Here is a 27,156-nt window from a genome sequence, read left to right on the forward strand (position 1 = left end):
GACCCTAGATGGCATCAAGCTGCCGGCACACTGGATGGCATATGGCTGCTCACTCATCCTGCTGGTACACTAGATGGCATCAAGCTGCCGGCACACTGGATGGCATATAGCTGCACACTTATGCTGCCGGCACACTGGATGGCATCAAGCTGCCGGCACACCGAATGGCATTTTTCAATCTCACAGGTTTCCGTTAAGGTTTTTTTTTGTGTCTTTAGCTCAAATTGACCCGTGAATTGAACCTTATGGCTTCTGAAAATAACATCAGAACTAATGGCACTGGATCTGAAGTCTGAGAGGGTACATGGCTTAAAAGGAAAGGAGTCAGATAAACAAAGTCTTGGCAATAGCAGAGGTAACAGAGAGGAGCCAGCTGCACATTATAACCTTAGCGTTGGGCTACCGGCATCTGACAGCGTCTCAGAAACTGTATTAAACAGTAAGGACAATGTAGCCGCTGCCCACAGCAAACAGTCATGTTCTCACTTTAGAATGGGATAGTTTTCTATAGGAAAACAGACTGGAAATACAGCGAGAATGTCCAAATAAGCTTGTAGGTATAGACTGTGGATATATACAGGTGTCCTACAGGCCTCCATACACAGTGAAAGGTCTGCAAGATCAGACAACTATCTTATGTCTATGGTGGCCTGTCTTGCAGGACATCTGACCCTTAAGTCCATTTCATCTCAACCTTAAAGGGACTCAGTCAGTAGGTTTATGGTGTCCTCTCTAAGGGTAGCATAAACTAGTGACAGAAAAGCTGTACAGGATGATGTATCGCTTACATTGTTTAGTGCAGCTGAACCAGAGATCTCCTTCTGAATAACAATAAGTTAGTCCTGGATATTTATGAGCACCAGCACACACTGGCAGTTGTCTATTTATACTGTGTATAGGTAGACAGCTGTCAATCAGCAGTCGCAGGGCGAAGTTAGTGACGCACCCTGAAGCCCATTATCCTGCATATTAGGAGAACAAATGAAGAGAATGATGTAAGCAATACACCGTTTTGTTCAGCATTTCTGTCACAAGTTTATACTACCTTCATTTAAGGCAACATAAACCTAGTGCTATATTCCCTATAGATGGTTTACTGTGAATTAGAAAAACATGGCCTCTTTCTTCACGAGACAGTACCACTCTTGTCTGCAGTTCAGGTGTGGTTTGCAATTAAGCTCCATTCACTTCAATGGAACAGAGTTTTAAAACCCGCACCCAAACTGGAGTTGAGTGGTGCTGTCTCTGGAAGAAAGTCTAAGCCTGAAAACCCCCTTTAAACAGGTCTACAATGTTCAGCTGGAATTCTCTCATATTAGATCTCAGATACCTCTCTATTAGAAGACAAAATAAAATAAAAAAATAAAAATGGGACTCCAGTTATTACTAAACGTCAGCGTCCGTGATGGAAGTGGTGCTATCAGTGCAAAATGAAATCTATAACATTAGACTGAATGGAAGGGGGGGTTCAAGTCAACGTGAGGCTCTAGCCAGTCAATTGATAGATGGCGGTGGCACACTGAACAGCGCTTGGCTACTCTAGCTCATGGCTAAAAGTCCTTGTATCCCTTTAGTTTGTCAATTTTGGCAAACTGCACAGTTGGCCAAGCTGAAGCAGGCAAATACGGGCAAAAACCGGAATTATTGGTACCTCCTATTGTGTAATCGCAGAAGTGACAAGTAAACAGAAACAGCCTACGTGTGTGCCTTCATTTTTCTATTATTGCTTTACTTCACAAGAACATACTGACCTATAAGAAAAAGAATCAAGTTTGTACCAGATGGTGATTGAAATGCTTAGCCCTTTAAACAGAATTTTTTTGAAAAAAAAAAAATTCTGATTTTACAAAAGCCAAATATTTTCATTATGTTTTGTCTTTTTATTATTATTATTTTTTTTTTTTAATAAAACAATTAAAATGCTAAAAACCCTTCCGTTACGGCGGTGGTTAAGTTATCGGTAGCAAAATGTTCTCATCGCTGTGCTTTGTATGGTTGAGGATTAGCTGACTAGCTTGGGTAAAACAGTTCGAAGTGGTATGCTCCCATTAGAGTCGTTCATTAAATTAGCCCGTAACTTATTGGCCACACCCACTACCGGGGGTAATTTGGAGCTAATCCCTGGGAAAGAGCTGGTATGGCTGGTAATCCTTTTTCCTGAGGACTTGTCTGTTACAGGGGGTTTAGGCATCCGCTTGCAGATCCACTGGTGTCGTAGTGCCTGACTCGGCGTCATTCGTGCTGTTGGATCCCAATTCAAACAACCTTTTAAGAAATCAATAAAGAGAGCATCTTCGCAACCCTTTAAGGCTGCCACCCAGTCCTTGCTCCCAGGAGCACCACGCATCTTTCCCCTACGTGACCGGCTTCCATTTAAGACCACAGATCCATTGGGAAGCGTGGTTACTGTGCAGTATCGAGGGTAGCCCTTTGAGTTGACAAAATTCTTTGCCCTTTTAGCTTGTTCTAGAAGCTTTGGAGGGGGTGCTCCAAGGAGCTCCATCATGCAAGCCAACTGATCTCCTTCATCTTCACCTGGAAACAACGGGTAGCCAGTCAAAAGCTCCACTAAAATACATCCAAAGCTCCACATGTCAATGGGCATGCCATAGCGACTCCCAAGTATGACCTCGGGAGCCCGATAAAACCGAGACTGTATGTACGTGTACACTCTTTGATGCTCGAAGCAACTCGAACCAAAGTCAATGACTTTGATTCCACTGCGCCCTTGTTGTTTGAGCAGAATGTTTTCTGGTTTAAGGTCACAGTGGATGATCTTGTTTCTGTGCAGAGCCTCTAGGCATTGGAGGATCGAATGAGCAAACTTCCGAACCAACTGCAGACTGAAGCCTTGGAATTTGTTCCTCTTAATCAGTTCATACAGGTTCATGCTCAGCAACTCAAAAGTCATACAAATGTGATTGCGGAAGGTAAAACTTTCCAACATGTGGATTACATTCATACTCCCAGTCTTATCCTGCTTCTTCAAATGTTCCAGGATACGGATCTCTTCCGCTGCTTGACGATGAAATCTCTTCTCATTCCGAACGATCTTAAGGGCCAGATGCTGGTGAAGTTTGTGGTCATAGACTTTCGCCACCTGCCCAAAGCTACCCTTTCCAATAATCTTCAACACCTCATAGCGATAAGCTATTTGGTCATGAGGCACCAATGTATACCCTCCTTGGTCGTCATCGTAACCTCCGTTATTAGGACCTCCTACGACGCCTTGTCTCTTTTTAGCATTTGGGCCTATAAAATAGATTTCTGGGAAGTTGCTGATTTCTTGCACTTCATAAGAAGTTAGTTGATGTTTGTATTGCTTCAGTGCTTGTTCTGGACTTAGATATGAGGCTTTGGAGGACTTGGTGGAGCTATCGCTTGATTTTGAGGTGCCTGAGCTGTCAGAACTTTTTTCTTTTGTCAGGACTGGCAAAGCACTATCCGGCCCTGGTAGTCCGGCACTGACCCTGCGGTTGCCAGAGTCCTCAAATAATTGCTGAACCTTGACTTGCTGGTGATCCTTCATGTTATGCTTACTTCCACTTATCTAGAAAGAAAAAGAAAGGGACATTAAATCAGTATGATCCTATACAAGACTGCATAAAGAAAACAAATATCAAAAAGTGTATATATCCATGTTTATATAAATTGCATATATCCATTTAACATGACCAAGAAGTAAGTATGGGTAGAAGCCTGGACTGCCGCTGTAGGGCGTCATCTCACAAACTACATTATTGATGCATAGTTTTTGCATTTTATATTGTACCATAATTTATGCAATGTATCTCTCCTCTCCTATTCAAGGTAGCAGCCCTTCAATTCAAAGCTCAAACCATAAACATGACTGGGAATTACATGGCAACCTAAGCCAGAAACACATCTTTTCCCAATCGCAATGCACTTGCTTCTGCCGCCAAAGGTTGGGTAATCCTGGATTCCGACCACACTAGGCGAGTTCCATGTACAAGCCCTATTCTGCTTTCATAGGGTTCCTGCACTAAACTCACCCGAAGTGATCATATGCAAGGTGTCTCAAGTCTCTAACAGCAAATGCACGACGACTGTGAGAAGCTGTCTAATAACAGGTATGTATTAAAGAATGGCATTATTTATAAGACTATATGCCACTTTTAGGGCTTCCTCAAGGAGATACACTACCCCCATGTTGACAACCTCTCACCTAGCCAGCACCTGCTTTGTACTGACACAAGACAAGACCCTCAAAACAGCCATCTACAAAGTAAGGGCCCTATTACACAGGGCAATTATCTACCCAATCAGGCCTATACGGGCAGATATCTCTCAGTGTAATAAAGACAATATTCAGCTCAGGAGCTGGTCATCTGCCGATAGTGGTCTTCCAGTATACTCTGTGTAATAGGAAGTGCATGGTAGGCAATTCATATATATAGAAAATAATAAAGATGTATACTTACCTGTCCATGGTCCCTGTTATCCTCCTGCCTCCACTGACCGGAGCTGCCTCTGAAGTTTCTAAACCAGTTTTTGAAGTGACAGGCTGTACCGTCACTGGCCGCGATGTTGTTCCATCTTGGTCAGTGATTGGCTGAGCCACCTGTCACTTCAGATATGGGTTTAGAAACTTCAGAGGCAGCTCCGGTCAGTGGGGAACAAACAGCAGGTCACTGGGGAGCGTGGACAGGTAAGTATACACAAATACTATTACTATATAAAGCAAGGGCTGCACGGACATCATTAATGATGTCCATGCGGCCCTTGCCACACAATAATTGAGGCATGTATTAGGCTCAGTAAGTGAGCGACTAGTAGATCGTCCCTCGCTTTCTATCTAATCTAATATAAGCCTAACTTTCCCCTCTGGGAGAGATTCTGGCTTGGCATTAAATTCCCAGTCATGATAATTCCCAATGTTCCTTGGGTCGAACATTAGTTAAGGGATATTAGTGCCAATAGGTGGCAGTGAGGACCAAGCTCCTTTCTCTCTTGCAGGAGGGCTACGTTGCATGGTTTGGAAGACCCCATACACCAGCTTGGCCGTCTTCTCACAGAGAAACCCTATCCCCTCAGTTCCATACCATAGTCTATAAAGGCTTGGATGACGTCATATTGTGAACGGGGCGACACCCTAATGCAACCATCGTAGGACGAGAGATAGGTTTCGCATTAATAGCTCAGCGCTGCATTTTATTACGCCCTTCAGAAGTCTTCAGCTCATTCTACGTGTGAATACTGACCGTACTCGTCTGGATGAAGTGAATTAAGACAGATCATAAAACGCATCTATTTATACCTGCCAGCCTAAGTCTGCACGTTTTAAGCTCAAGAGGCTATTCTTTGAGGCGAGAATCCCTTCAGTCAAATGTTGGATGTAAACACTTGTTAGATGGTCACCGAGACTCCTCAAGCCATGACATCTGCTTCCCATTATAGTCACTGGTGGCACACTCAGAAATGCTGACTATGTAAGAAGCATCAACAGGAACCCGAAATAGAAGCCAGCCCGAGGAGCCAAATTATAAATAAACCAGTCTTGGGCGGAACATGGCAGGACACTGATAATTTATATCGCTTTCCTGCCTGGATACAGTTCTGTGTCGTGCAGGAGGCGTATGATTCATGAATGGACGCCTCTGCCAGATTTGACTTTGCGTAAGCTGGCTGCATCATCCCTTTTAAGTCCATGTGAGACTTATATCAGCGAGCATCTCCAACGCAAGATATGTATGTCAAGCAACGTGCCCTATTAAAGCTGCCTGCCGTGTATTTTTAGCCTTATTATCGTATTATAATGAAGCAATTGCTGGGTGCAGAGAACCTGGAGACGGCTCATTAAAACACCAAAGTAAAATAAAGGTGGAACCATGAGAATGCACACAAGCATGGAGGATAGACCTACAAGCCATGTTTGTGGGCGATTTGCACAACTACACCTATAAAAATGTAAAAAGAAAAGGAAAAAAAAAGCACTTTGGCTATGTTTATGAAGACTATGGCAAACACGACTTGTGTAAGTCCACATACATACAGCCAGAGGAAGCCTTAGGCCTTATTCACACGTTCAGTAATTTTGTATCCGCAATTACGGAAAATTTGCGGCCAGTTGATTTCTATTGGGCTGTTCACACTGTCTGTAGATGTACGGTCCTAGTATGGGCCGTTATTGTGTAACAATAGAAGCCTATGGGATCTGCAATTTTTGTTACATCCATAACTTGCGTAAAAAATATATATATTTTAATTTAAACCATTACCTTCCCATTTTTTGCAGCTCCGCCAAAAATACAGATTGCGGATGCACTAAGGACGAATTAGACAAAAATTGCTGACATAATATACAGTCCTAAAAAAAAAAATACTGAACGTGTGAGCGAGCCTTGAAGTAGTAAATCCTTCCTTGTACCCTGACTAACAGCTTTCCCTGTACAACATATTGTCGCCGATGAAAGAATCCTGTCTATACAATGAAGCCAAATAGAGTTATTTGCCAACTTTTACCCGCACCTGCGGGAAAACAATGACCTAAGTTAAGTTCCCTATCCTCGTGTCCTGTAGCGCCGCTCCTGCGTCCCTCTGACAGCTGACCGCCTCCTGCAGCTCCTCCAGCTGCAACGTCCTGTAGTCAGCTGAGCAACTGCCCATTTGTCCAATCAGACACCGCCCCAGTCGGCTGCTGGAAGAGCTGGGTATGTGATGTACCCCGTTTACAGCCACAAATTACATCCGGCGGCCATCAGCGGGATCTGGGAGAGGCACCAAGGAGGGAGGAGTTTCCTTTGTTCATTATTTTCCCGCACCCCCTGCTGGTCTCGCTTTTTTGAATTACATGGCACTTCTCCTTTAAGCATATGTAAAACTAACAGCGTGACCAAAGTGCATGACAATCCTAAGTGCACGGACCTACGGGTTTCTGGTGCACGTCCCACACCCTTACTCATGGCTACTTATATGAAGTGCTGGAAGCAGCTATACGATCAGGTAAACAATCTGCAAGAAAGAACGGCATCCAGTGCAACACAAACAGCATTCACTGACACGTTCTAAAAGCAGAAGACAGATGTAAGGATACGGTGACCTAACCCAGACGCTGGGGAGCGTGTGCTAATAATACATGCCAAACTCAAACACGTTCTGATCCTTCACAAACAAGCCTGAAATCCTGACATAATACCATCGTTCTATCAGCCAACGTACGTATCAGATGGAGAATCGCTAACGGTTACTATGGATAATACGCCCACCTTCCTCAGAACACGTTGCATTCTACTCAAGTCTGTGTTTCTGGCCACAAAAAGGGAACAAAACAAACCAGAACATAAGTCATCTGCTGACGTTGTCTTGTCATAGACGCTCGTATCCGAACCTGGAGATCAGACCTAATGCTTCAACGTCACAAGGTAGAAAACTCTCAACCTATGTCGGAGCTCAAATACAAGAAGCACATATAGAAAGATGTGACGTATCCTACAAACAAGCCGGAAAAGAGCAAAAAAAAAAAAATATTCCATCCATAAATACGTGCTAAAAGACGTAGATAACCAATACGGCCCCACCGATCCTGGAGGATAGTCTCACCCTCAGCTTTGTAGGAAATGATTCATCTAGGAACCAACATCCATCCTCTTGGCTCAGCGGCGTTCTTCTCTTCCAACAATAAAAGGAGCATGTGTTCTTAATGTGAGATGGATTGGCCTCTAGGGGACAACTCTTCTTGCATCACTGTTCTGGGAAACAGGGACTCTGCGAGTTATGGCAACCAGGATGCAAGGTAGGAGAGCACTTTGGGGTCATGCATAAGACTTCCCCTACTTAAAGCCGTACTCGGAAAATATCATTGTCTGGAAGAGGCCTCTCCCGGCCAAGAGATCTGATTGACAGGTGCCGAAAGCGGCTTCCTGGAAGGTAAACAGTTGTAGCATATGGTCAGGGGAAGGAACTAGGAAATGCGGAGAAAGTAGACCTTTATGGATTCGACAACAAGCAGAGAAGCTGATCACTAAAAACATCAGGACTATGAATAGATCCAGATCCTTAGCGTTAGATATAATAGTAGAGATGACAAGAAATCCACTCCCCTCCATAAAACCATTCGGATAAGATACAAGCAGGAGAAAAAAGGTCGATAAATAAGAACAATCTGTCTGGGGAGCTGGATCTTGATGGGATTTCAATGTGCTACAAGGAAAGTACAAGGATGTTGTTGCTTTAGAGGAAGCTAACAGAGCAATAGATCCCGTATGGCGGAGCGGTAAGTGGTGCCCACTTGATATTTTCCAGTATTGCCTTTTATGCTCCTCGACAACATTTCCTAAACGGACTATGAGAACCCGTGGTTCCCTTTCTTCCTGACGCAATGTACTCTCTCAGACGGGATTTATTCCTGTTATTGTTGGACACGATTTACGTAGATTCTGTCTCACTCGTCCGGCTCTATAAGACAATGACATCTAAAGTTCAACGCTAACAAAACCTGTGAAAGGATCACTACAAATCCCATAATAGGGTATTGATGGAGTGCGAGTACAATGCTGTGCCGGGGTAACAATGCAGCTGGAGCCGTAGTATCATAGGCCAGCACTGTCCAGCAGAGAATGTACGGTACTTGGCCGCACACCAACTATGATGGCAGATGAGAAGCTTCCTGTAAGACGGACGCAGCCTCCTCATCTAGAGGTTATAGGCTGTGACGTCCATAGCACAAGAACTACTGGAATAAACCTGTTCAAGAAGCATCGTACTCTAATAAGACAGGCAAATAGAACAATGTAAGGGTTAGTTGTAGAATGCAGTGCCCCTTACATTTAAAGGAGAACTCCAGTGAAATTATTATTATTATTTTTAAATCAACTGGTGACAAAGTTCTATAGTTTAACTTCATTACATTTAAATATCTCAAATTTTCTAGTATTTATCAGCTGCTGTATGTTCTGCAGTGTATTCTTTCCAGTGTGACACAGTGCTCTCTGCTGCCACCTCTGTCCATGTCAGGAACTGTCCAGAGCAGCAGCAAATCTCCATAGAAAACCTCTCCTGCTCTGGACAGTCCCTGACATGGACAGAGGTGGCAGCAGAGAGTACTGTGTCAGACTGGAAAGAATACACCACTTTCTTCAGGACATACAGCAGCTAATAAGTACTGGAAGACTGGAGATTGTTATATAGAAGTAAATTACAAATCTGTATATATTTTTGAAACCAGTTGATCTGACAGAAATTTTTCCCCGCTGGAGTACCCCTTTAAGCTTACAACTACTGACGTAAATGTGACCCAGAGCTCTGTATCTCCCCAGCCCACATTCTCAGTGACCTGAAGCCCTCAGTATTGTAGAAGTCTTTGCTACTGACAGATTCTTCCTTCAAGTACGTCATTAGAGAGAGGGAGACCTTGGGGCCCAGTAGACGTCCATGATGGAATGACATCCTGGTATTGACCTTGTCATGGACAAGACCAGCAGGTCCTACCGCTTGTACACAGCTCCCAGACACCTATGCCAATGAAGAGTGAGAGCACCGCCATCTTAAATACATACTTGGCCCAATCTCGTCTTAGTATACGGGGCCATCAGATATGACAGATGGTCTCCGGAGTGTGCTTCAAACATAAGCTACTCCAACAAGAAGGCCGAGTTACAGTCAACACCTCCCGCACCAGGTTATATCACATGACATCACAGAGACAGAGGATAGGCATCCCGTAGCTGCCATCCACCCCAGACAAGTGCCCCACCACCTCCCACCAATGCAGGGTAAAATCTGCTCACTCGCTATACTCCATCCCGTCTGCCTCACAAATCTACAAATAGATTTCCTTATCTCTAACTGGTATAGTGTATATATAACTGGTATACAGTACAGGTAACAGATATAGCGTACAGGTAACAGGTATAGTGTACAGGTAACAGGTATAGTGTACAGGTAACAGGTATAGTGTACAGGTAACAGGTATAGTGTACAGGTAACAGGTATAGTGTACAGGTAACAGGTATAGTGTATATGTAACTGGTATAGTGTATATATAACTGGTATAATGTATAAATAACTGGTGTACTGTATAAATAACTGGTATAATGTATAAATAACTGGTGTACTGTATAAATAACTGGTGTACTGTATAGGTAACAGGTATAGTGTATAGGTAACTGGTATAGTACATATATAAAACTGGTATAGTACATATATAAAACTGGTATAGTGTATAAATAACTGGTGTACAGTATAGGTAACAGGTATAGTGTATATATAACTGATATACTGTTATAGAACTGATATACTTTATATAGAACCGATATACTGTATATAGAAGTGATATAATGTATATATAAAACTGATATACCCTATATAGAACTGGTATACTGTATATAGAACAGGTATACTGTATATAGAACTGATATACCCTATATAGAACTGGTATACTGTATATATAGAACTGATATACCCTATATAGAACTGGTATACTGTATATAGAACTGGTATACTGTATATAGAACTGGTATACTGTATATATAGAACTGATATACCCTATATAGAACTGGTATACTGTATATAGAACAGGTATACTGTATATATAGAACAGGTATACTGTATATATAGAACTGGTATACCCTATATAGAACTGGTATACTGTATATAGAACAGGTATACTGTATATATAGAACAGGTATACTGTATATATAGAACTGATATACCCTATATAGAACTGGTATACCCTATATAGAACTGGTATACTGTATATAGAACTCTTCCAGTACTTATCAGCTGATGTATGTCCTGCAGGAAGTGGTGTATTCTTTCCTGTCTGCTTCCACCTCTGTCCATGTCAGGAACTGTCCAAAGCAGCAGCAAATCCCCATAGAAACCTCTCCTGCTCTGGACAGTTCCTGACATGGACAGAGGTGGCAGCAGAGAGCACTGTGTCAGACTGGAAAGAATACACCACTTCCTGCAGGACATACAGCAGATGATAAGTACCGGAAGACTTGAAATTTTTAATAGAAGTAAATTACAAATCTCTAAAACAAGTTAATTTAAATGAAAATAATTTTTTTTGCTGAACTACCCCTTTAAGGACAATCATTTGAGAAGTGAAGATGTGTGAATCCATATAGAGGGACAGCTTTTATGATGATTGATGGATACAGAAAGACCGAGCGGGCGACAATATGCTGACCTGTGCCGGCCGGGGATTTACAGGCTATAACCCTCGGGCAGGAGCTAATAATTCACCAGATAAATAGTAATATGTATAACAGACTAAACATCACAAACAACAACCAGGCCTAACTATATGTATGAAGCCACAATGGGTCACATGCCTCTACACCCAGTCATCATGATAACCCTGCTGAATCATATCACAGGCGGGTAACACCCATGGGCGACAGGACTTATACTTTGCACCTGTAAAGGAGCCGGGCCTTATTTATTACAATATAAAGGAGCGGAGGGTCATGTGACTGCTATGCTCCATGTATAATATATATACTATTAATATATACAGTCCCAGGACATGTCCTACAGGGATTTTCTCAATGTAACATCATGTGCAAACACATAGCAGCGACATTAGGTTTCCATAAAAAGAAATTCTCTCTATACCGAGCCAAGCTACCACTATTACACAACATGCTGAAACCCAGCCCGCCGCGGTATAGCGCTCAGGATGGGCCGTCTGGACGGCCATCAGCACTCGGCCCAGCAGAGGAATTACAAACACTTCTTACAGATGGATTGTCACCCGTGCGGATCACTGAGCCAAGACATGCCAGGCCGAATAAGAGAGCTGCGAACTGATGGAAACAGGCGAAAGATAAAGAAGCCGCCTTAAAGGGAAACTGAAAATACACAATCATGCATCAAGTACATATAATGGCTTATTACATAAGGATCAGCAAGGTGGGGGTTATGTTATGAGAGACACAGGGACAACTTAAAACCCTTTCAGGAGGTTCTCATAAAAACACACATGGGACGGACCCTATATGATTCTCTCTCCAGCAGACTGCCTGGTCTCTGCTCTCTCCTCTCTCTCCAGCAGACTGCCTGGTCTCTGCTCTCTCCTCTCTCTCCAGCAGACTGCCTGGTCTCTGCTCGCTCTCTCTCTCTCCAGCAGACTGCCTGGTCTCTGCTCGCTCTCTCTCTCTCCAGCAGACTGCCTGGTCTCTGCTCTCTCTCTCTCTCTCCAGCAGACTGCCTGGTCTCTGCTCTCTCTCTCTCTCTCCAGCAGACTGCCTGGTCTCTGCTCGCTCTCTCTCCAGCAGACTGCCTGGTCTCTGCTCGCTCTCTCTCCAGCAGACTGCCTGGTCTCTGCTCGCTCTCTCTCCAGCAGACTGCCTGGTCTCTGCTCGCTCTCTCTCCAGCAGACTGCCTGGTCTCTGCTCGCTCTCTCTCCAGCAGACTGCCTGGTCTCTGCTCGCTCTCTCTCCAGCAGACTGCCTGGTCTCTGCTCGCTCTCTCTCCAGCAGACTGCCTGGTCTCTGCTCGCTCTCTCTCCAGCAGACTGCCTGGTCTCTGCTCGCTCTCTCTCCAGCAGACTGCCTGGTCTCTGCTCGCTCTCTCTCCAGCAGACTGCCTGGTCTCTGCTCTCTCCTCTCTCTCCACTCTCTCCGGCAGACTGCCTGGTCTCTGCTCGCTCTCTCTCCAGCAGACTGCCTGGTATCTGCTCTCTCCTCTCTCTCCAGCAGACTGCCTGGTCTCTGGTCTCTGCTCTCTCTCCAGCAGACTGCCTGGTCTCTGCTCTCTCTCCAGCAGACTGCCTGGTCTCTGCTCTCTCTCCAGCAGACTGCCTGGTCTCTGCTCTCTCTCCAGCAGACTGCCTGGTCTCTGCTCTCTCTCCAGCAGACTGCCTGGTCTCTGCTCTCTCTCCAGCAGACTGCCTGGTCTCTGCTCTCTCTCCAGCAGACTGCCTGGTCTCTGCTCTCTCTCCAGCAGACTGCCTGGTCTCTGCTCTCTCTCCAGCAGACTGCCTGGTCTCTGCTCTCTCTCCTCTTTCTCCAGCAGACATTGTTGTCTTAGTAGGGGCTAAATGGTAGGAAGTTTTTAATAAAGGCTGAAACAAATCAACAATAAAAAAAAAATGCAAGACTATAAAATATGCCGATAGCCTTTAAGTCAAGTCCAGCCTGACACATATTTCTCACCAGAATTCCCCACTCCTTGAGACCAGGCATGATAATATGGAGACAAGGACCCTTCCTGCAGTCACATACAGCAGCATTACTGAGAGGGGGCGACCCATCGGCCAGTCTAAATATACTGCGGGATTATCCTGGCCAGTTCTCACGCCATCACTGCTCTCATATTGCAGGGTAGTGAGACGGCTGCAGGGCCAAACACACAAAACGCTGCCTTGGCGCACACACCGAGCTGAGCTTCTCTAGGCAATGGGGCTTCTGGCACCAAGTATCTGCTGGGACACAGTCTCTCCATGGAAACACATATGTGCATTGTGGTGTCTGTTACTGATCCAGAGCTGCTAGAAATGAACTGATACACCGGGACACATGGAGACACATTAAGGGCTTATTCCCACGTTCCCTCCTGTGCTACAGGACGGAATTACAGAACTCCTGGCATAACGATTCATTATAATGCCGGGAGCTCTGATTAAATCTTTGCAGCTACTGTACTGACACAGCTGCGCAGTAACACCGGGAGCTCACACTACTGTACTGACACAGCCACGCAGACCCTACACAGAACATGGGTATAAGGCTTTAGACTCTGGAAAGATATAGCATACTACACCGTCTATACGAGCTATACATCTAATACATGGTCCTAAGGGTCAGGTAGCCAATGTGCTGCCACCTAAAGCTGACCATAGACGTCAGATAAATGATGGGGGAATATAACTAATGCTGCAGCCTGTCCCGAGTGTAGTGCAAATGCCGGGGCCGGAGTATAGATTACAGCAGGGATTCTAACCAGTGAGGCTCGCCTAGTTGTTGGTAAGGCCCCCCCCTTGAGTGTGGGGGGCCCTGGCAGCCTAGTGGTCTGTGTGGCGAGGCCCTGGCAGCCTAGTGGTCTGTGTGGCGAGGCCCTGGCAGCCTAGTGGTCTGTGTGGCGAGGCCCTGGCAGCCTAGTGGTCTGTGTGGCGAGGCCCTGGCAGCCTAGTGGTCTGTGTGGCGAGGCCCTGGCAGCCTAGTGGTCTGTGTGGCGAGGCCCTGGCAGCCTAGTGGTCTGTGTGGCGAGGCCCTGGCAGCCTAGTGGTCTGTGTGGCGAGGCCCTGGCAGCCTAGTGGTCTGTGTGGCGAGGCCCTGGCAGCCTAGTGGTCTGTGTGGCGAGGCCCTGGCAGCCTAGTGGTCTGTGTGGCGAGGCCCTGGCAGCCTAGTGGTCTGTGTGGCGAGGCCCAGGAATTGTGGAAACCCCCTCTGGAGCTCCTTATTTGTGTTGCTGTGATGGTCAGGCAGAACAGGGGACTAGGGACCCTTATACTAGTGAATAACATCTAGTAAGTATCTAACCCCCCCCCCCCCCCAGCAGTCACTTTCCCTGGTGATTTCCTTTTCCCCTGATGAAGCTGTTCATGTTCTCTATACACAGGAACACACCCAGCACTCCCATCCTCCCTCACAAGGACCTGTTTATATTGGAGACAAGCGGAGCCTGCGGGACGGTGACCAGGTTTACTACTTTCTTTTTTTTATGAACTAATTTCTACCAGATGTTGGTTCTTACTTTTGTACCTAATGTAACTAAAACAAAGGCAAACAATGTAATAAGAGAAACGCTATGGTAAAGGGAACAGCCGCATAGAGGATTACAGTATGCAGCAGATTACACAGGAGGCCAGTGGGACTATAGATCCAGCAATGAGAAAACAGACTCCTGTGTACACCAGTGTAGCCGTCTAGGGAAACTCTGGCAAATGTTTTTTTCTTTCTGGTATCAAAGTTATATAGATTTGTAAACTACTTCCATTTATACCTCCAGTCTTCCAATACTTATCAGCTGCTGTATGTCCCGCAGGAAGTGCTATATTTTTCCAGTCTGACACAGTGCTCTCTGCTGCCACCTCTGTCCATGTCAGGAAATGTCCAGAGCAGCAGCAAATCCCCATAAGAAAACCTCTCCTGCTGTGGACAGTTCCTGACATGGACAGAGGTGGCAGCAGAGAGCGCAGTATAGGACTGGAAAAAATATACCAATTCCTGCAGGACATACAGCAGCTGATAAGTACTGGAAGACTGGACTTAAATAGAAGTAAATTACTCTAAAGAGCACCTCTTTAAGAGAATGCCAGCTGTAATCTAGTTCCTTCAAAGGAAATCTAATATATGTATGAGTGGTAATAGCATTCTACATGGTGCACATGAGAGCCGGAAAAATCCATGGAACCCCCCCCCCCCACCCCCTCGGTGGCTATGAGGTCAGACGCCAGCTGGAAAGGTGAGATCCTCTAGCTGCGCCAAAGTGGCGGTGAGAAGGCGGCAAGGTGAGCCGGTACTTACAGCAAGTCTTCCGATAGACGGGAGGGTGGAGGGGCTCTCTTTTTCCCCGGCAGCATCCTGCGCCCCAGCTTGGTCGAGCCTCATGTAAGAATCATACAATCCATCTCCGTATCTGACTGGAAAGAAGAAACAGAGGAGGTGAGAGGTCAGCCGCTTCTGCCCCATCAGCACATTGTACCCGCCACCCCCTGACTACATATCCAGCTGGCCGCACTATTAGAGTCAGAACTCTGCCAGCTGTGTCACTGGTTTTATTTTTATAAAAAAAATAAATAAACAAAAACAAAAAAAGCACCTTTATTTGGGCTAGGAACAGTCAGGGAGGCGGAGCCTATCATTCTCTGGGCCGCTATATCTTACTGTGCTGGACGTCCCTTTTGCATAATCAGCAACAGCACTGTGCACAGCTGTAGGGATGTCCATGTAATGATAGGCTCCGCCTCCTTGACACTTCACAGTCTGACTAAAAGGCATTTTTTAATGAAAATAAAAAACACAGATAAAGACAACAAAGCTATGGTCTGAATGCTGTTTACTGATATCCATTCAATTGTGCTACTGGCTCAGTGGGTGGTTGGGAAGGGACAGATTTGCTTTAAAGGGGTACGCTAGAGATTTTTTTTCCTTTTAAATCAAATGGTTTCAGAAAGTAGTCTTACAGTACTCATCAGCTACTGTTCGTCCTGCAGGAAGTGGTGTATTCTTGCCAGTCTGACACAATGCTCTCTGCTGCCACCTCTGTCCGAGACAGGAACTGTCCAGAGCAGCCGAAAATCCCTGTCCCTGCTCTGGACAGTTCCTGACATGGACAGAGGTGGCAACAGAGAGCACTGTGTCAGACTTGAAAAATACACCACTTCCTGTAGAGCATACAGCAGTTGATAAGTACTGGAAGATGTGAGATTTTTTTTAAATAGTAAATGAAAAACAGTGAGTAGTTATCAATATCCTCCCATCCCGCGTCTACGGCTCCTCCGCAGAGCTGTGCGTCTACGGCTCCTCCGCAGAGCTGTGCGTCTACGGCTCCTCCGCAGAGCTGTGCGTCTACGGCTCCTCCGCAGAGCTGTGCGTCTACGGCTCCTCCGCAGAGCTGTGCGTCTACGGCTCCTCCGCAGAGCTGTGCGTCTACGGCTCCTCGGCAGAGCTGTGCGTCTACGGCTCCTCGGCAGAGCTGTGCGTCTACGGCTCCTCGGCAGAGCTGTGCGTCTACGGCTCCTCGGCAGAGCTGTGCGTCTACGGCTCCTCGGCAGAGCTGTGCGTCTACGGCTCCTCGGCAGAGCTGTGCGTCTACGGCTCCTCGGCAGAGCTGTGCGTCTACGGCTCCTCGGCAGAGCTGTGCGTCTACGGCTCCTCGGCAGAGCTGTGCGTCTACGGCTCCTCGGCAGAGCTGTGCGTCTACGGCTCCTCGGCAGAGCTGTGCGTCTACGGCTCCTCGGCAGAGCTGTGCGTCTACGGCTCCTCGGCAGAGCTGTGCGTCTACGGCTCCTCGGCAGAGCTGTGCGTCTACGGCTCCTCGGCAGAGCTGTGCGTCTACGGCTCCTCGGCAGAGCTGTGCGTCTACGGCTCCTCGGCAGAGCTGTGCGTCTACGGCTCCTCGGCAGAGCTGTGCGTATACGGCTCCTCGGCAGAGCTGTGCGTCTACGGCTCCTCGGCAGAGCTGTGCGTCTACGGCTCCTCGGCAGAGCTGTGCGTCTACGGCTCCTCGGCAGAGCTGTGCGTCTACGGCTCCTCGGCAGAGCTGTGCGTCTACGGCTCCTCGGCAGAGCTGTGCGTCTACGGCTCCTCCGCAGAGCTGTGCGTCTACGGCTCCTCCGCAGAGCTGTGCGTCTACGGCTCCTCGGCAGAGCTGTGTGTCTACGGCTCCTCGGCAGAGCTGTGTGTCAGCAGGTTACAGACCTAGGTCTCCATCATAGATGAATTACTGCTGAGTTTTGCACGGAGGTGTGATAGAGGTGCATGAGGTAAATGCTTTTCATGTCAGATGGAAGCACTCTCCATCACACGTCGCCAGAAAGTCTCTGCACATACAGTGTGTACAAGCTCCTAACCTAAGGCCCCATCCAGCAGTCATACTCCCATCTCACCTAACCCCGCATGAGCTGCATGGCCAAATCTGCCCTAATTCCTTAAAGTGTACCTGCAGTTATAAAAAAAAAAAAAACTTTTGACAAGTCATAGAGACATCATAGAGCCCATGTCATAGAGACATATCATAGAGGCGTCACAGACACACATCATAGAGACATCACACAGACCATGTCATAGAGACGCGTCATAGAGACACATCACAGAGACATCACAAAGACCATGTCATAGAGGCGTCATAGAGACATAGATGTCAGAGACACGTAATAAAGACATCATAGAGACATGTCAAAAGTTTTAAACGGACGGGGTCAGGGTGTTCACAACTTTGCCAATTGGGAGACCAAGCGGGGAGAAGACCACACTGCAGTACCTGCTCTAAGTTAGAAAAAGACGTCGGCCTCCATAGAGCTCCATTTTAAGTCTTATGGTGTGTTTACACACACACACACAGATTTATCTGACAGATTTTTGAAGCCAAAGCCAGGAATGGATTTGAAAAGAGTAGAAATATCAGTCTTTCCTTTATGACTTGTTCTCTGTTTATTGTCTGTTTCTGGCTTTGGCTTCAAAGATCTGTCAGATAAATCTGTCTGTGTAAAGGCACCCTTACTCTTTTTGCTAACTGGATGTGCTGCAGCGCGGCTTCTCCCGGCTCGTTCTCCTTATTGGTGCAGGTGTGACCTGGACTGATAAAAACTTCTGACATATCTCTATGATCTCTCTATGATATGTCAAAAGTTTTTTGTAACGACCATGACACTTTAAAGTGGCGCTCCACCCTAAGAGTCAACTGACATCATAAGTTATGGAAGCAAATAAACGGTGTGCCGGTTACACTGAGGCGTCTGATTATACGCTGCCCGGAATGTCAAGTATATAGCGGCAGGTTAGCTGAATGCTGCTCAGCAATACCCGTCTATCTGGGGATTAATAAATACTTTATAGTGGCCGAGGAGGTGAAGAATGAAGAAATGGCTAAACACACCAGGGCTAAGAATAGGCGGAGACGGAGCGTCACTCCCAGCTGTCCGTGACCCGTCCGTAACCCAACAATTACAGGATCTGCCAAAGGTTTACACTCAGAGAGCTAGAACACATGAGAAGTGGTAGCAGCCATGTTGTTTCTACCTGGCTGAACGCGTAGAAGCACCAACTATTTATGTCCACATTCGGCCCCCAGGGGCCGCGAGGTAAAGTGATCCCGTTCTTAGAGCATGTTTCCTCGTCCTCCAAGGATTCAGAGTCTTTTATTGTAGTCAGAAGTCTCTTATGTCAGACGTGAATAAACCGACCCTGACATCCAGATCAGAACTCATCTACTGAGCTCACCGACTGCCAAGAACGTCCACATCAGCAACTCAGGGGGAAAAATAACAGAGACTGATGAATCTACACGGAGGAACTGGTTATACTGGTCAGGAAAGAGTTCTCCCATCTCAAACCTATGCGTCCTGCTCTATCACTGCCGCACCGATCTGACATCCTACCCAAACCATCAGCCGCGTCCGACATCCCAGCCCGGAGCTGCTCCTGGACGTCAGATGGCGCTGCGGCAGGTCTCTCTCTATTCAAGTAAGAACAAAAGATCAGCAACGTAAAAACCTGGCCGGATCAGCGGCGTTTTATCCAATGTTTATGGCTGCATTAAAGGGGAACTTCAGCAAACATTTTACTTTTTCTTTCAAGTCAACTGGTGTCAGAAAGTTGAATACATGTGTAATTTATTTCTATTAAAAAAATCTCCAATCTTCCTGTACTTATCAGCTGCTGTATGTTCTGCAGGAAGTGGAGTAGTCTTTCAGCTGCTGTATGTTCTGCAGTAAGTGCTGTAGTCTTTCAGCTGCTGTATGTTCTGCAGGAAGTTCTAATCAAGAATTGTTCTGCTTGTGCTGAAACTAAAGTATTCAGACCAAATCATGGAGAACACCTCAAGGCTGGTCCTTCCTATCTACCACTATGGTTGGCACAGTAATCCTTGTCAGGAAGGAGACTCCTGTCATCTGCCAGACTAAGGTTCATCTTTCAGAGTACAGACTTCTCGATGAATGTTTGATCAGTAAGAAGAACGTTTCCAATGTGAACACCACCCAATGCTTGGCAATGCACATGGTGGTCTTGGGCTTGTATGCAGCTCCCTGGCCAAGGAAAACCAATCCACCAGGCTCCTGCGGAGAGGCTTTTGTGCTGATGGGGCCACCTACGTCCAGTCTGGAAAGCAGTGCCGAGCACCGTAACGGATTAGTCTTACTTGCTATGTGCTTCAGCAGTTGGCAGTCACCATGTGTTTGTTTTGCGGCCTACCACTTTGCAGTCGAGGCTGTTGTTGCTTCTGGCTGGTAACAGAACTAACAGATGACTGAAGCCGCTCCGACACGTAAAGGACTGACTAACTGGAGGTAGCGTCAGCTCCCATAAGAGACGCTCATCTACGGCTATAGAGGCTGCACAGCTGCGGATGTTATTCTGTGCAACTTAAGGCAATGCATATGTAAAAACTCCCTACTACCGCGGGGCGTCCATGTACTGGTACTATACGTCTGTCTATAGCAGATGGCATCTTCCATTAGGCCCAATCTTTCTGGGAGCCCATGAATACTGAGACTCAAATAACTACAGGCCTTATTCACACGCACCACAAATTTGTCCATATTTGCGGATCCGCAGTTAGAGACAAATTTAGGGACGCTTGATTTCTATTGGGCTAATTATACTATACGTAGTTTGACCGATTGCGAATCATGTGACCCTGCTCCCCTCCATGTCCAGGGCTCAGCATCATGTGACCCTGCTACCCTCCATGTCCAGGGCTCAGCATCATGTGACCCTGCTCCCCTCCATGTCCAGGGCTCAGCATCATGTGACCCTGCTCCCCTCCATGTCCAGGGCTCAGCATCATGTGACCCTGCTCCCCTCCATGTCCAGGGCTCAGCATCATGTGACCCTGCTCCCCTCCATGTCCAGGGCTCAGCATCATGTGACCCTGCTCCCCTCTATGTCCAGGGCTCAGCATCATGTGACCCTGCTCCCCTCCATGTCCAGGGCTCAGCATCATGTGACCCTGCTCCCCTCCATGTCCAGGGCTCAGCATCATGTGACCCTGCTCCCCTCCATGTCCAGGGCTCAGCATCATGTGACCCTGCTCCCCTCCATGTCCAGGGCTCAGCATCATGTGACCCTGCTCCCCTCCATGTCCAGGGCTCAGCATCATGTGACCCTGCTCCCCTCTATGTCCAGGGCTCAGCATCATGTGACCCTGCTCCCCTCCATGTCCAGGGCTCAGCATCATGTGACCCTGCTCCCCTCCATGTCCAGGGCTCAGCATCATGTGACCCTGCTCCCCTCTATGTCCAGGGCTCAGCATCATGTGACCCTGCTCCCCTCTATGTCCAGGGCTCAGCATCATGTGACCCTGCTCCCCTCTATGTCCAGGGCTCAGCATCATGTGACCCTGCTCCCCTCTATGTCCAGGGCCCAGCATCATGTGACCCTGCTCCCCTCTATGTCCAGGGCTCAGCATCATGTGACCCTGCTCCCCTCTATGTCCAGGGCTCAGCATCATGTGACCCTGCTCCCCTCTATGTCCAGGGCTCAGCATCATGTGACCCTGCTCCCCTCTATGTCCAGGGCTCAGCATCATGTGACCCTGCTCCCCTCTATGTCCAGGGCTCAGCATCATGTGACCCTGCTCCCCTCTATGTCCAGGGCTCAGCATCATGTGACCCTGCTCCCCTCTATGTCCAGGGCTCAGCATCATGTGACCCTGCTCCCCTCTATGTCCAGGGCTCAGCATCATGTGACCCTGCTCCCCTCCATGTCCAGGGCTCAGCATCATGTGACCCTGCTCCCCTCTATGTACAGGGCTTCTATTTACATGTATATTGCCTCCAATGTGCACAGATCCCTTGTGATCATGTGACCGAGACTACAATAATCCAGGAAATGAGCGGGCTTCCTGACTACATTCTCATGGCTGACCCTGTGCTCAGATGACCCCGCTGAGCTGTATACAAATCCTCTATAGATGCACAGTAAGAGTGTATAATGTCATTCAGCTATGAAGGTTACGCGACATTCCTCCCTGACCAGTCAGAGAACCCGAAACATAACTCTGCGGCTCCTATCTGCACAGTGATACAGCAGCGGGGAATGTAGTCCTCATACTTTCCGGAGTTTGGGAAAGTTGTAGAACATACAGGTTCCAGACCCATGTAATAAAGCAAGGATTCCCATCTAGGGAGCATATTGTTAGGAAACTAAAGCTTCAAGGGAAAGATGTCAGCGCGGTGGAACGGGGAAGCGGAGAGATTCCTCCTCCTCCTCCTCCTCACACACAGGATGCAGGCTGGATAGTGATGTGATGGGGCTGGTCATACAATGCTCTATACATCATACATACAGAGCGGCAGTCTATTGTCACCGGCATAAGGGCATAAAAAGAGTGGGACGCCCGCCGCTACGGGAGAGTGGGACATATACCCCTAGAGAAGCTATGTGGTCTCCTCACAGACAACACCAGTCACACACCCAATGCTCTGTGGAAACATGACTTGAGCGACTCAGTGATAGAACCAGAAGAGGATGAAGCAGGATTAGTCTAAGTCTCCGCTGACCTGACACTACTGGGGGGTAAAAAGCAACAAGTGGGCAGAGTTCCCTGGGAGTTCAGGTCATTGGGCTGATGTGGTGCCGCAGCATCAATATCACAACCCCCACCTGTGTGACCACGTCAGCCGACAGACATGGAAGATCAATGGTGAGTGAGGCGGAATCCGCAGGGACGACCACCATGCTGACGGCACGGCACTATGGATTCTATAATATAAGGATCTATGATAATGCCCACACATAGACCTCTAAAGGTTTCATCAATGAGATATCTCTACAGGACGGTATATAAAGTCCTCATCGTTCTGGTAGCCGATGGCCGATACTTTGGGCTCTACGATAACTATTGTACAAGACTAGAGAGGAGCGTTACTAAAGTCTGCGTGCGTCATTTCAATAGCGGTGGCTGAAGAAGTTGGATGCAGCCCTAAGGTGTCTTATGTTCCTGTGCAATCAGTAGTTCAATCCACGGCCTGGAGCACTGTTAGGAGCACTGCAAGCACCGATCCGACCTGCTCCTTCTAATGAGTATAAATGGAGCAGGCGCAATGGGGGCAGGCGGTGCTCCAGGCCGCGGATTCCATGGGGACAAATGACACCCAGTCCCCTCCGGATGTTTATGGGTTTGGAGTTTATTCCCTGGAATCACATGACTTCTGCCTGTACTAATCTACATGAACACGAGAAAACAGCAGAAACAGCTTTTTCATGCTACATTTGTTTCTGATGGAAAATCCTATAAATTCCCTCGGCAGCCGTATAATAAAGGCCGGGAATATTATCCAGGCTATCCCTAATAAACAGGCTAATGCCAAACACTGGCTGCCAGGAAGGTAACAGGATTACCCTAATCCCCCATAAAACAAAGGCTTAGTATCGCTGTATTCTATGCATTCTGCTGGGGTTATGGGGACACGACACGCTACATGTGCTATTACCGTGTACAGGAAGCCGAAATATATCCTGTCCTCAGCAGATAAGACTACAGCCGGCCCATAGGATGACAGACGGAGAACATGCTGCCCCCACCTACTCCGCACATGGGACAGCAATGGTGGACGGCCCAGGGACACAGGGGGAAGACTCCGCACATGGGACAGCAATGGTGGACGGCCCGGGGACACAGGGGGAAGACTCCGCACATGGGACAGCAATGGTGGACGGCCCGGGGACACAGGGGGAAGACTCCGCACATGGGACTGCAATGGTGGACGGCCCGGGGACACAGGGGGAAGACTCCGCACATGGGGCTGCAATGGTGGACGGCCCGGGGACACAGGGGGAAGACTCCGCACATGGGACAGCAATGGTGGACGGCCCGGGGACACAGGGGGAAGACTCCGCACATGGGACAGCAATGGTGGACGGCCCGGGGACACAGGGGGAAGACTCCGCACATGGGACTGCAATGGTGGACGGCCCGGGGACACAGGGGGAAGACTCCGCACATGGGGCTGCAATGGTGGACGGCCCGGGGACACAGGGGGAAGACTCCGCACATGGGGCTGCAATGGTGGACGGCCCGGGGACACAGGGGGAAGACTCCGCACATGGGACTGCAATGGTGGACGGCCCAGGAACACAGGGGGAAGACTCCGCACATGGGGCTGCAATGGTGGACGGCCCGGGGACACAGGGGGAAGACTCCGCACATGGGGCTGCAATGGTGGACGGCCCGGGGACACAGGGGGAAGACTCCGCACATGGGACTGCAATGGTGGACGGCCCGGGGACACAGGGGGAAGACTCTGCACATGGGACTGCAATGGTGGACGGCCCGGGGACACAGGGGGAAGACTCCGCAAATTGGGCTGCAATGGTGGACGGCCCAGGTACACAGGGGGAAGACTCCGCACATGGGACTGCAATGGTGGACGGCCCAGGGTCACAGGGGGAAGACTCCACACATGGGACTGCAATGGTGGACGGCCCGGGGACACAGGGGGAAGACTCTGCACATGGGACTGCAATGGTGGACGGCCCGGGGACACAGGGGGAAGACTCTGCACATGGGACTGCAATGGTGGACGGCCCGGGGACACAGTGGGAAGACTCCACACATGGGACTGCAATGGTGGACGGCCAGGGGACACAGGGGGAAGACTCCACACATGGGACTGCAATGGTGGACGGCCCAGGGACACAGTGGGAAGACTCCACACATGGGACTGCAATGGTGGACGGCCCAGGGACACAGGGGGAAGACAGCTGGGGGTGAAATGTGTCTGCAGGGGTGAACATAGTGGATGATACAACCCATAGGCAATGATTACTATATAGATAGATATTACAATCCCTAGACAGCATTTATCACTGTATATATGATATAACCCATACACAATACTGATGACTGTATGTATCACAAATCCCATAGACAGTACTGATCCCTATATATATATATTACATCCCATAGACAGTACTGATCCCTGTGTGTATATATGTGATATAACCCATACACAATACTGATCGCTGTATATATGATATAACCCATACACAATACTGATCGCTGTATATATGATATAACCCATACACAATACTGATCGCTGTATATATGATATAACCCATACACAATACTGATCGCTGTATATATGATATAACCAACAGACAATATGATACCACCCAGAGACAATGATTATTATATAGGATGCAACCTATGTACAATACTGATCACTGTATATGTGATATATTTAACCTATATCCAATGATTATTATATCTGATACAACCTATAGACAGTACTGATCCCTGTATATATCACACATCCCATAGACACAGTACTGATCCCTGTATATATCACACATCCCATAGACACAGTACTGAACCCTATATATATATATATATATATATATATATATATATATATATATATATTTTTTTTTTTTTTTTTTTTTTTTTTTTTGGACATCCCATAGTCAATGGTTCTACATCACACATCCCATAGACAGCACTGACTCCTGTATATATATATATATATATATATATATATATATATATATATATATATATATATGACATCCCATAGACAATGTATATATATGACATCCCATAGACAGCACTGACCCCTGTATATATATATATATATATATATATATATATATATATATATATATATATATATGACATCCCATAGACAGCACTGACCCCTGTATATATATATATATATATATATATATATATATATATATGCCATCCCATAGACAATGGTTCTACATCACACATCCCATAGACAGCACTGACCCCTGTATATATATATATATATATATATATATATATATATATATATATATATATATATATATGCCATCCCATAGACAATGGTTCTACATCACACATCCCATAGACAGCACTGACCCATGTATATATATCACACATCCCATAGACAATGTATATATATGACATCCCATAGACAGCACTGACCCCTGTATATATATATATATATATATATATATATATATATGACATCCCATAGACAGCACTGACCCCTGTATATATATGACACATCCCATAGACAGCACTGACCCCTGTATATATATATATATATATATATATGCCATCCCATAGACAATGTATATATATATGACATCCCATAGACAGCACTGACCCCTGTATATATATATATATGACATCCCATAGACATTGTATATATATCACACATCCCATAGACAGCACTGACCCCTGTATATATATATATGACATCCCATAGACAGCACTGACCCCTGTATATATATATGACACATCCCATAGACAGCACTGACCCCTGTATATATATATATATGACATCCCATAGACAATGTATATATATATATATGACATCCCATAGACAGCACTGACCCCTGTATGTGTATATATATATATATATATATATATATATATATATATATATATATATATATATATATATGACATCCCATAGACAGCACTGACCCCTGTATATATATATATATATATATATATATATATATATATATGACATCCCATAGACAATGGTTCTACATCACACATCCCATAGTCCTGACCGCCGTTCCTATGGTTACAGTTATCCTTGGTATCAGCACACTGTATCGGTTCTGTCCGTGTCCGGTGAGCACGGTGCGCAGCGATCACTGATCTCCTGATCGGTGACAGATCGCTGGCTGACATGGAGGCTATAGCGCGGACCGTACCTGCTGCGATCGGGTGCTCGGGCTTCCTCGTCAGGATCATCATGGCTGCCAGCTGGAGGAGAGAGCTGTGGGCTCGGTGCAGTCCATCCCCGGGCGCGGCTCATATGCACGGCAGCCCCGCACCGCCAGCTCGGGATCCGTACACAACGAGACTAGCGATCAACACTCAGCCCCAGGCTGAGGCCGTGCTGGGCGGGACCAACGGGGAGGGCGGGGTCGGGGCAGTGGGCGGGTTCACGGGTAAAACATTGTGAAGGCGCGTCTGTCATTGGTGCGTGCTGCGGACGGGGCGGGGCCAGGCTGATGGGGAGTTCCGCGAGCAGTAGTAGCGGAGGGGAAGTGACAGGAAGGAGTGACGTCCACGGGAGGCGGATGTGGGGGCTCCGGGGTGCAGGAAGCCGAGGCTGCTGCTGCAAAACATGTCCAGGGGGCGGCTGGAAGCCTGGTGGAAATGCCAGAAGAAAGTGGCCGCAGCAGTCACGTGACTGACTCCGCCCACAGCTACTGTACAGCGCGGTCTGGTTGCTAGGCAGAGTGACGCGTCAGGATGAGGAACATAGTGGGGAGGGGGAGGCCCTGGTTACCGGCTGCTCGGAGGGAGGGAGCCCCTGGTTACCGGCTGCTCGGAGGGAGGGAGCCCCTGGTAACCGGCTGTCCGGGGGTAGGGAGCCCCTGGTAACCAGCTGTCCCGGGGGAGGGAGCCCCTGGTAACCGGCTGTCCCGGGGGAGGGAGCCCCTGGTAACCGGCTGTCCCGGGGGAGGGAGCCCCTGGTTACCGGCTGTCCCGGGGGAGGGAGGCCCTGGTAACCGGCTGTCCCGGGGGAGGGAGGCCCTGGTAACCGGCTGTCCCGGGGGAGGGAGGCCCTGG

The 27,156-nt window shown here is 47.5% G+C and overlaps 1 protein-coding gene across 1 annotated transcript; it reads right to left on the reverse strand.

Moving 5' to 3' along the window:
* Positions 1-1,859: 1,859 nt before the first annotated feature.
* On the reverse strand, positions 1,860-26,683 carry LOC138768118 (dual specificity tyrosine-phosphorylation-regulated kinase 2-like). The gene is made up of 3 exons (XM_069946175.1): positions 26,289-26,683; positions 15,435-15,550; positions 1,860-3,550 (listed from the first exon to the last, which is right to left on the reverse strand). Exons 1-3 carry the CDS (start codon positions 26,329-26,331, stop codon positions 2,003-2,005), a joined length of 1,707 nt encoding a protein of 568 aa, XP_069802276.1. The 5' UTR covers positions 26,332-26,683; the 3' UTR covers positions 1,860-2,002.
* Positions 26,684-27,156: the final 473 nt, after the last annotated feature.

This window comes from Dendropsophus ebraccatus, chromosome 11 (genome assembly GCF_027789765.1).
Source record: "Dendropsophus ebraccatus isolate aDenEbr1 chromosome 11, aDenEbr1.pat, whole genome shotgun sequence".
Classification (NCBI taxonomy): Eukaryota; Metazoa; Chordata; class Amphibia; order Anura; family Hylidae; genus Dendropsophus; species Dendropsophus ebraccatus.

Coding starts and splice junctions, on each gene's coding strand:
- LOC138768118 (XM_069946175.1), bottom strand. CDS start 26,331: ATGATGATCCTGACGAGGAAGCCCGAGCACCCGATCGCAGCAG. Junction 15,551..26,288: donor CGAGCACCCGATCGCAGCAG/GTACGGTCCGCG, acceptor TCTTCTTTCCAG/TCAGATACGGAGATGGATTG. Junction 3,551..15,434: donor CGTCTATCGGAAGACTTGCT/GTAAGTACCGGC, acceptor TTTTCTTTCTAG/ATAAGTGGAAGTAAGCATAA.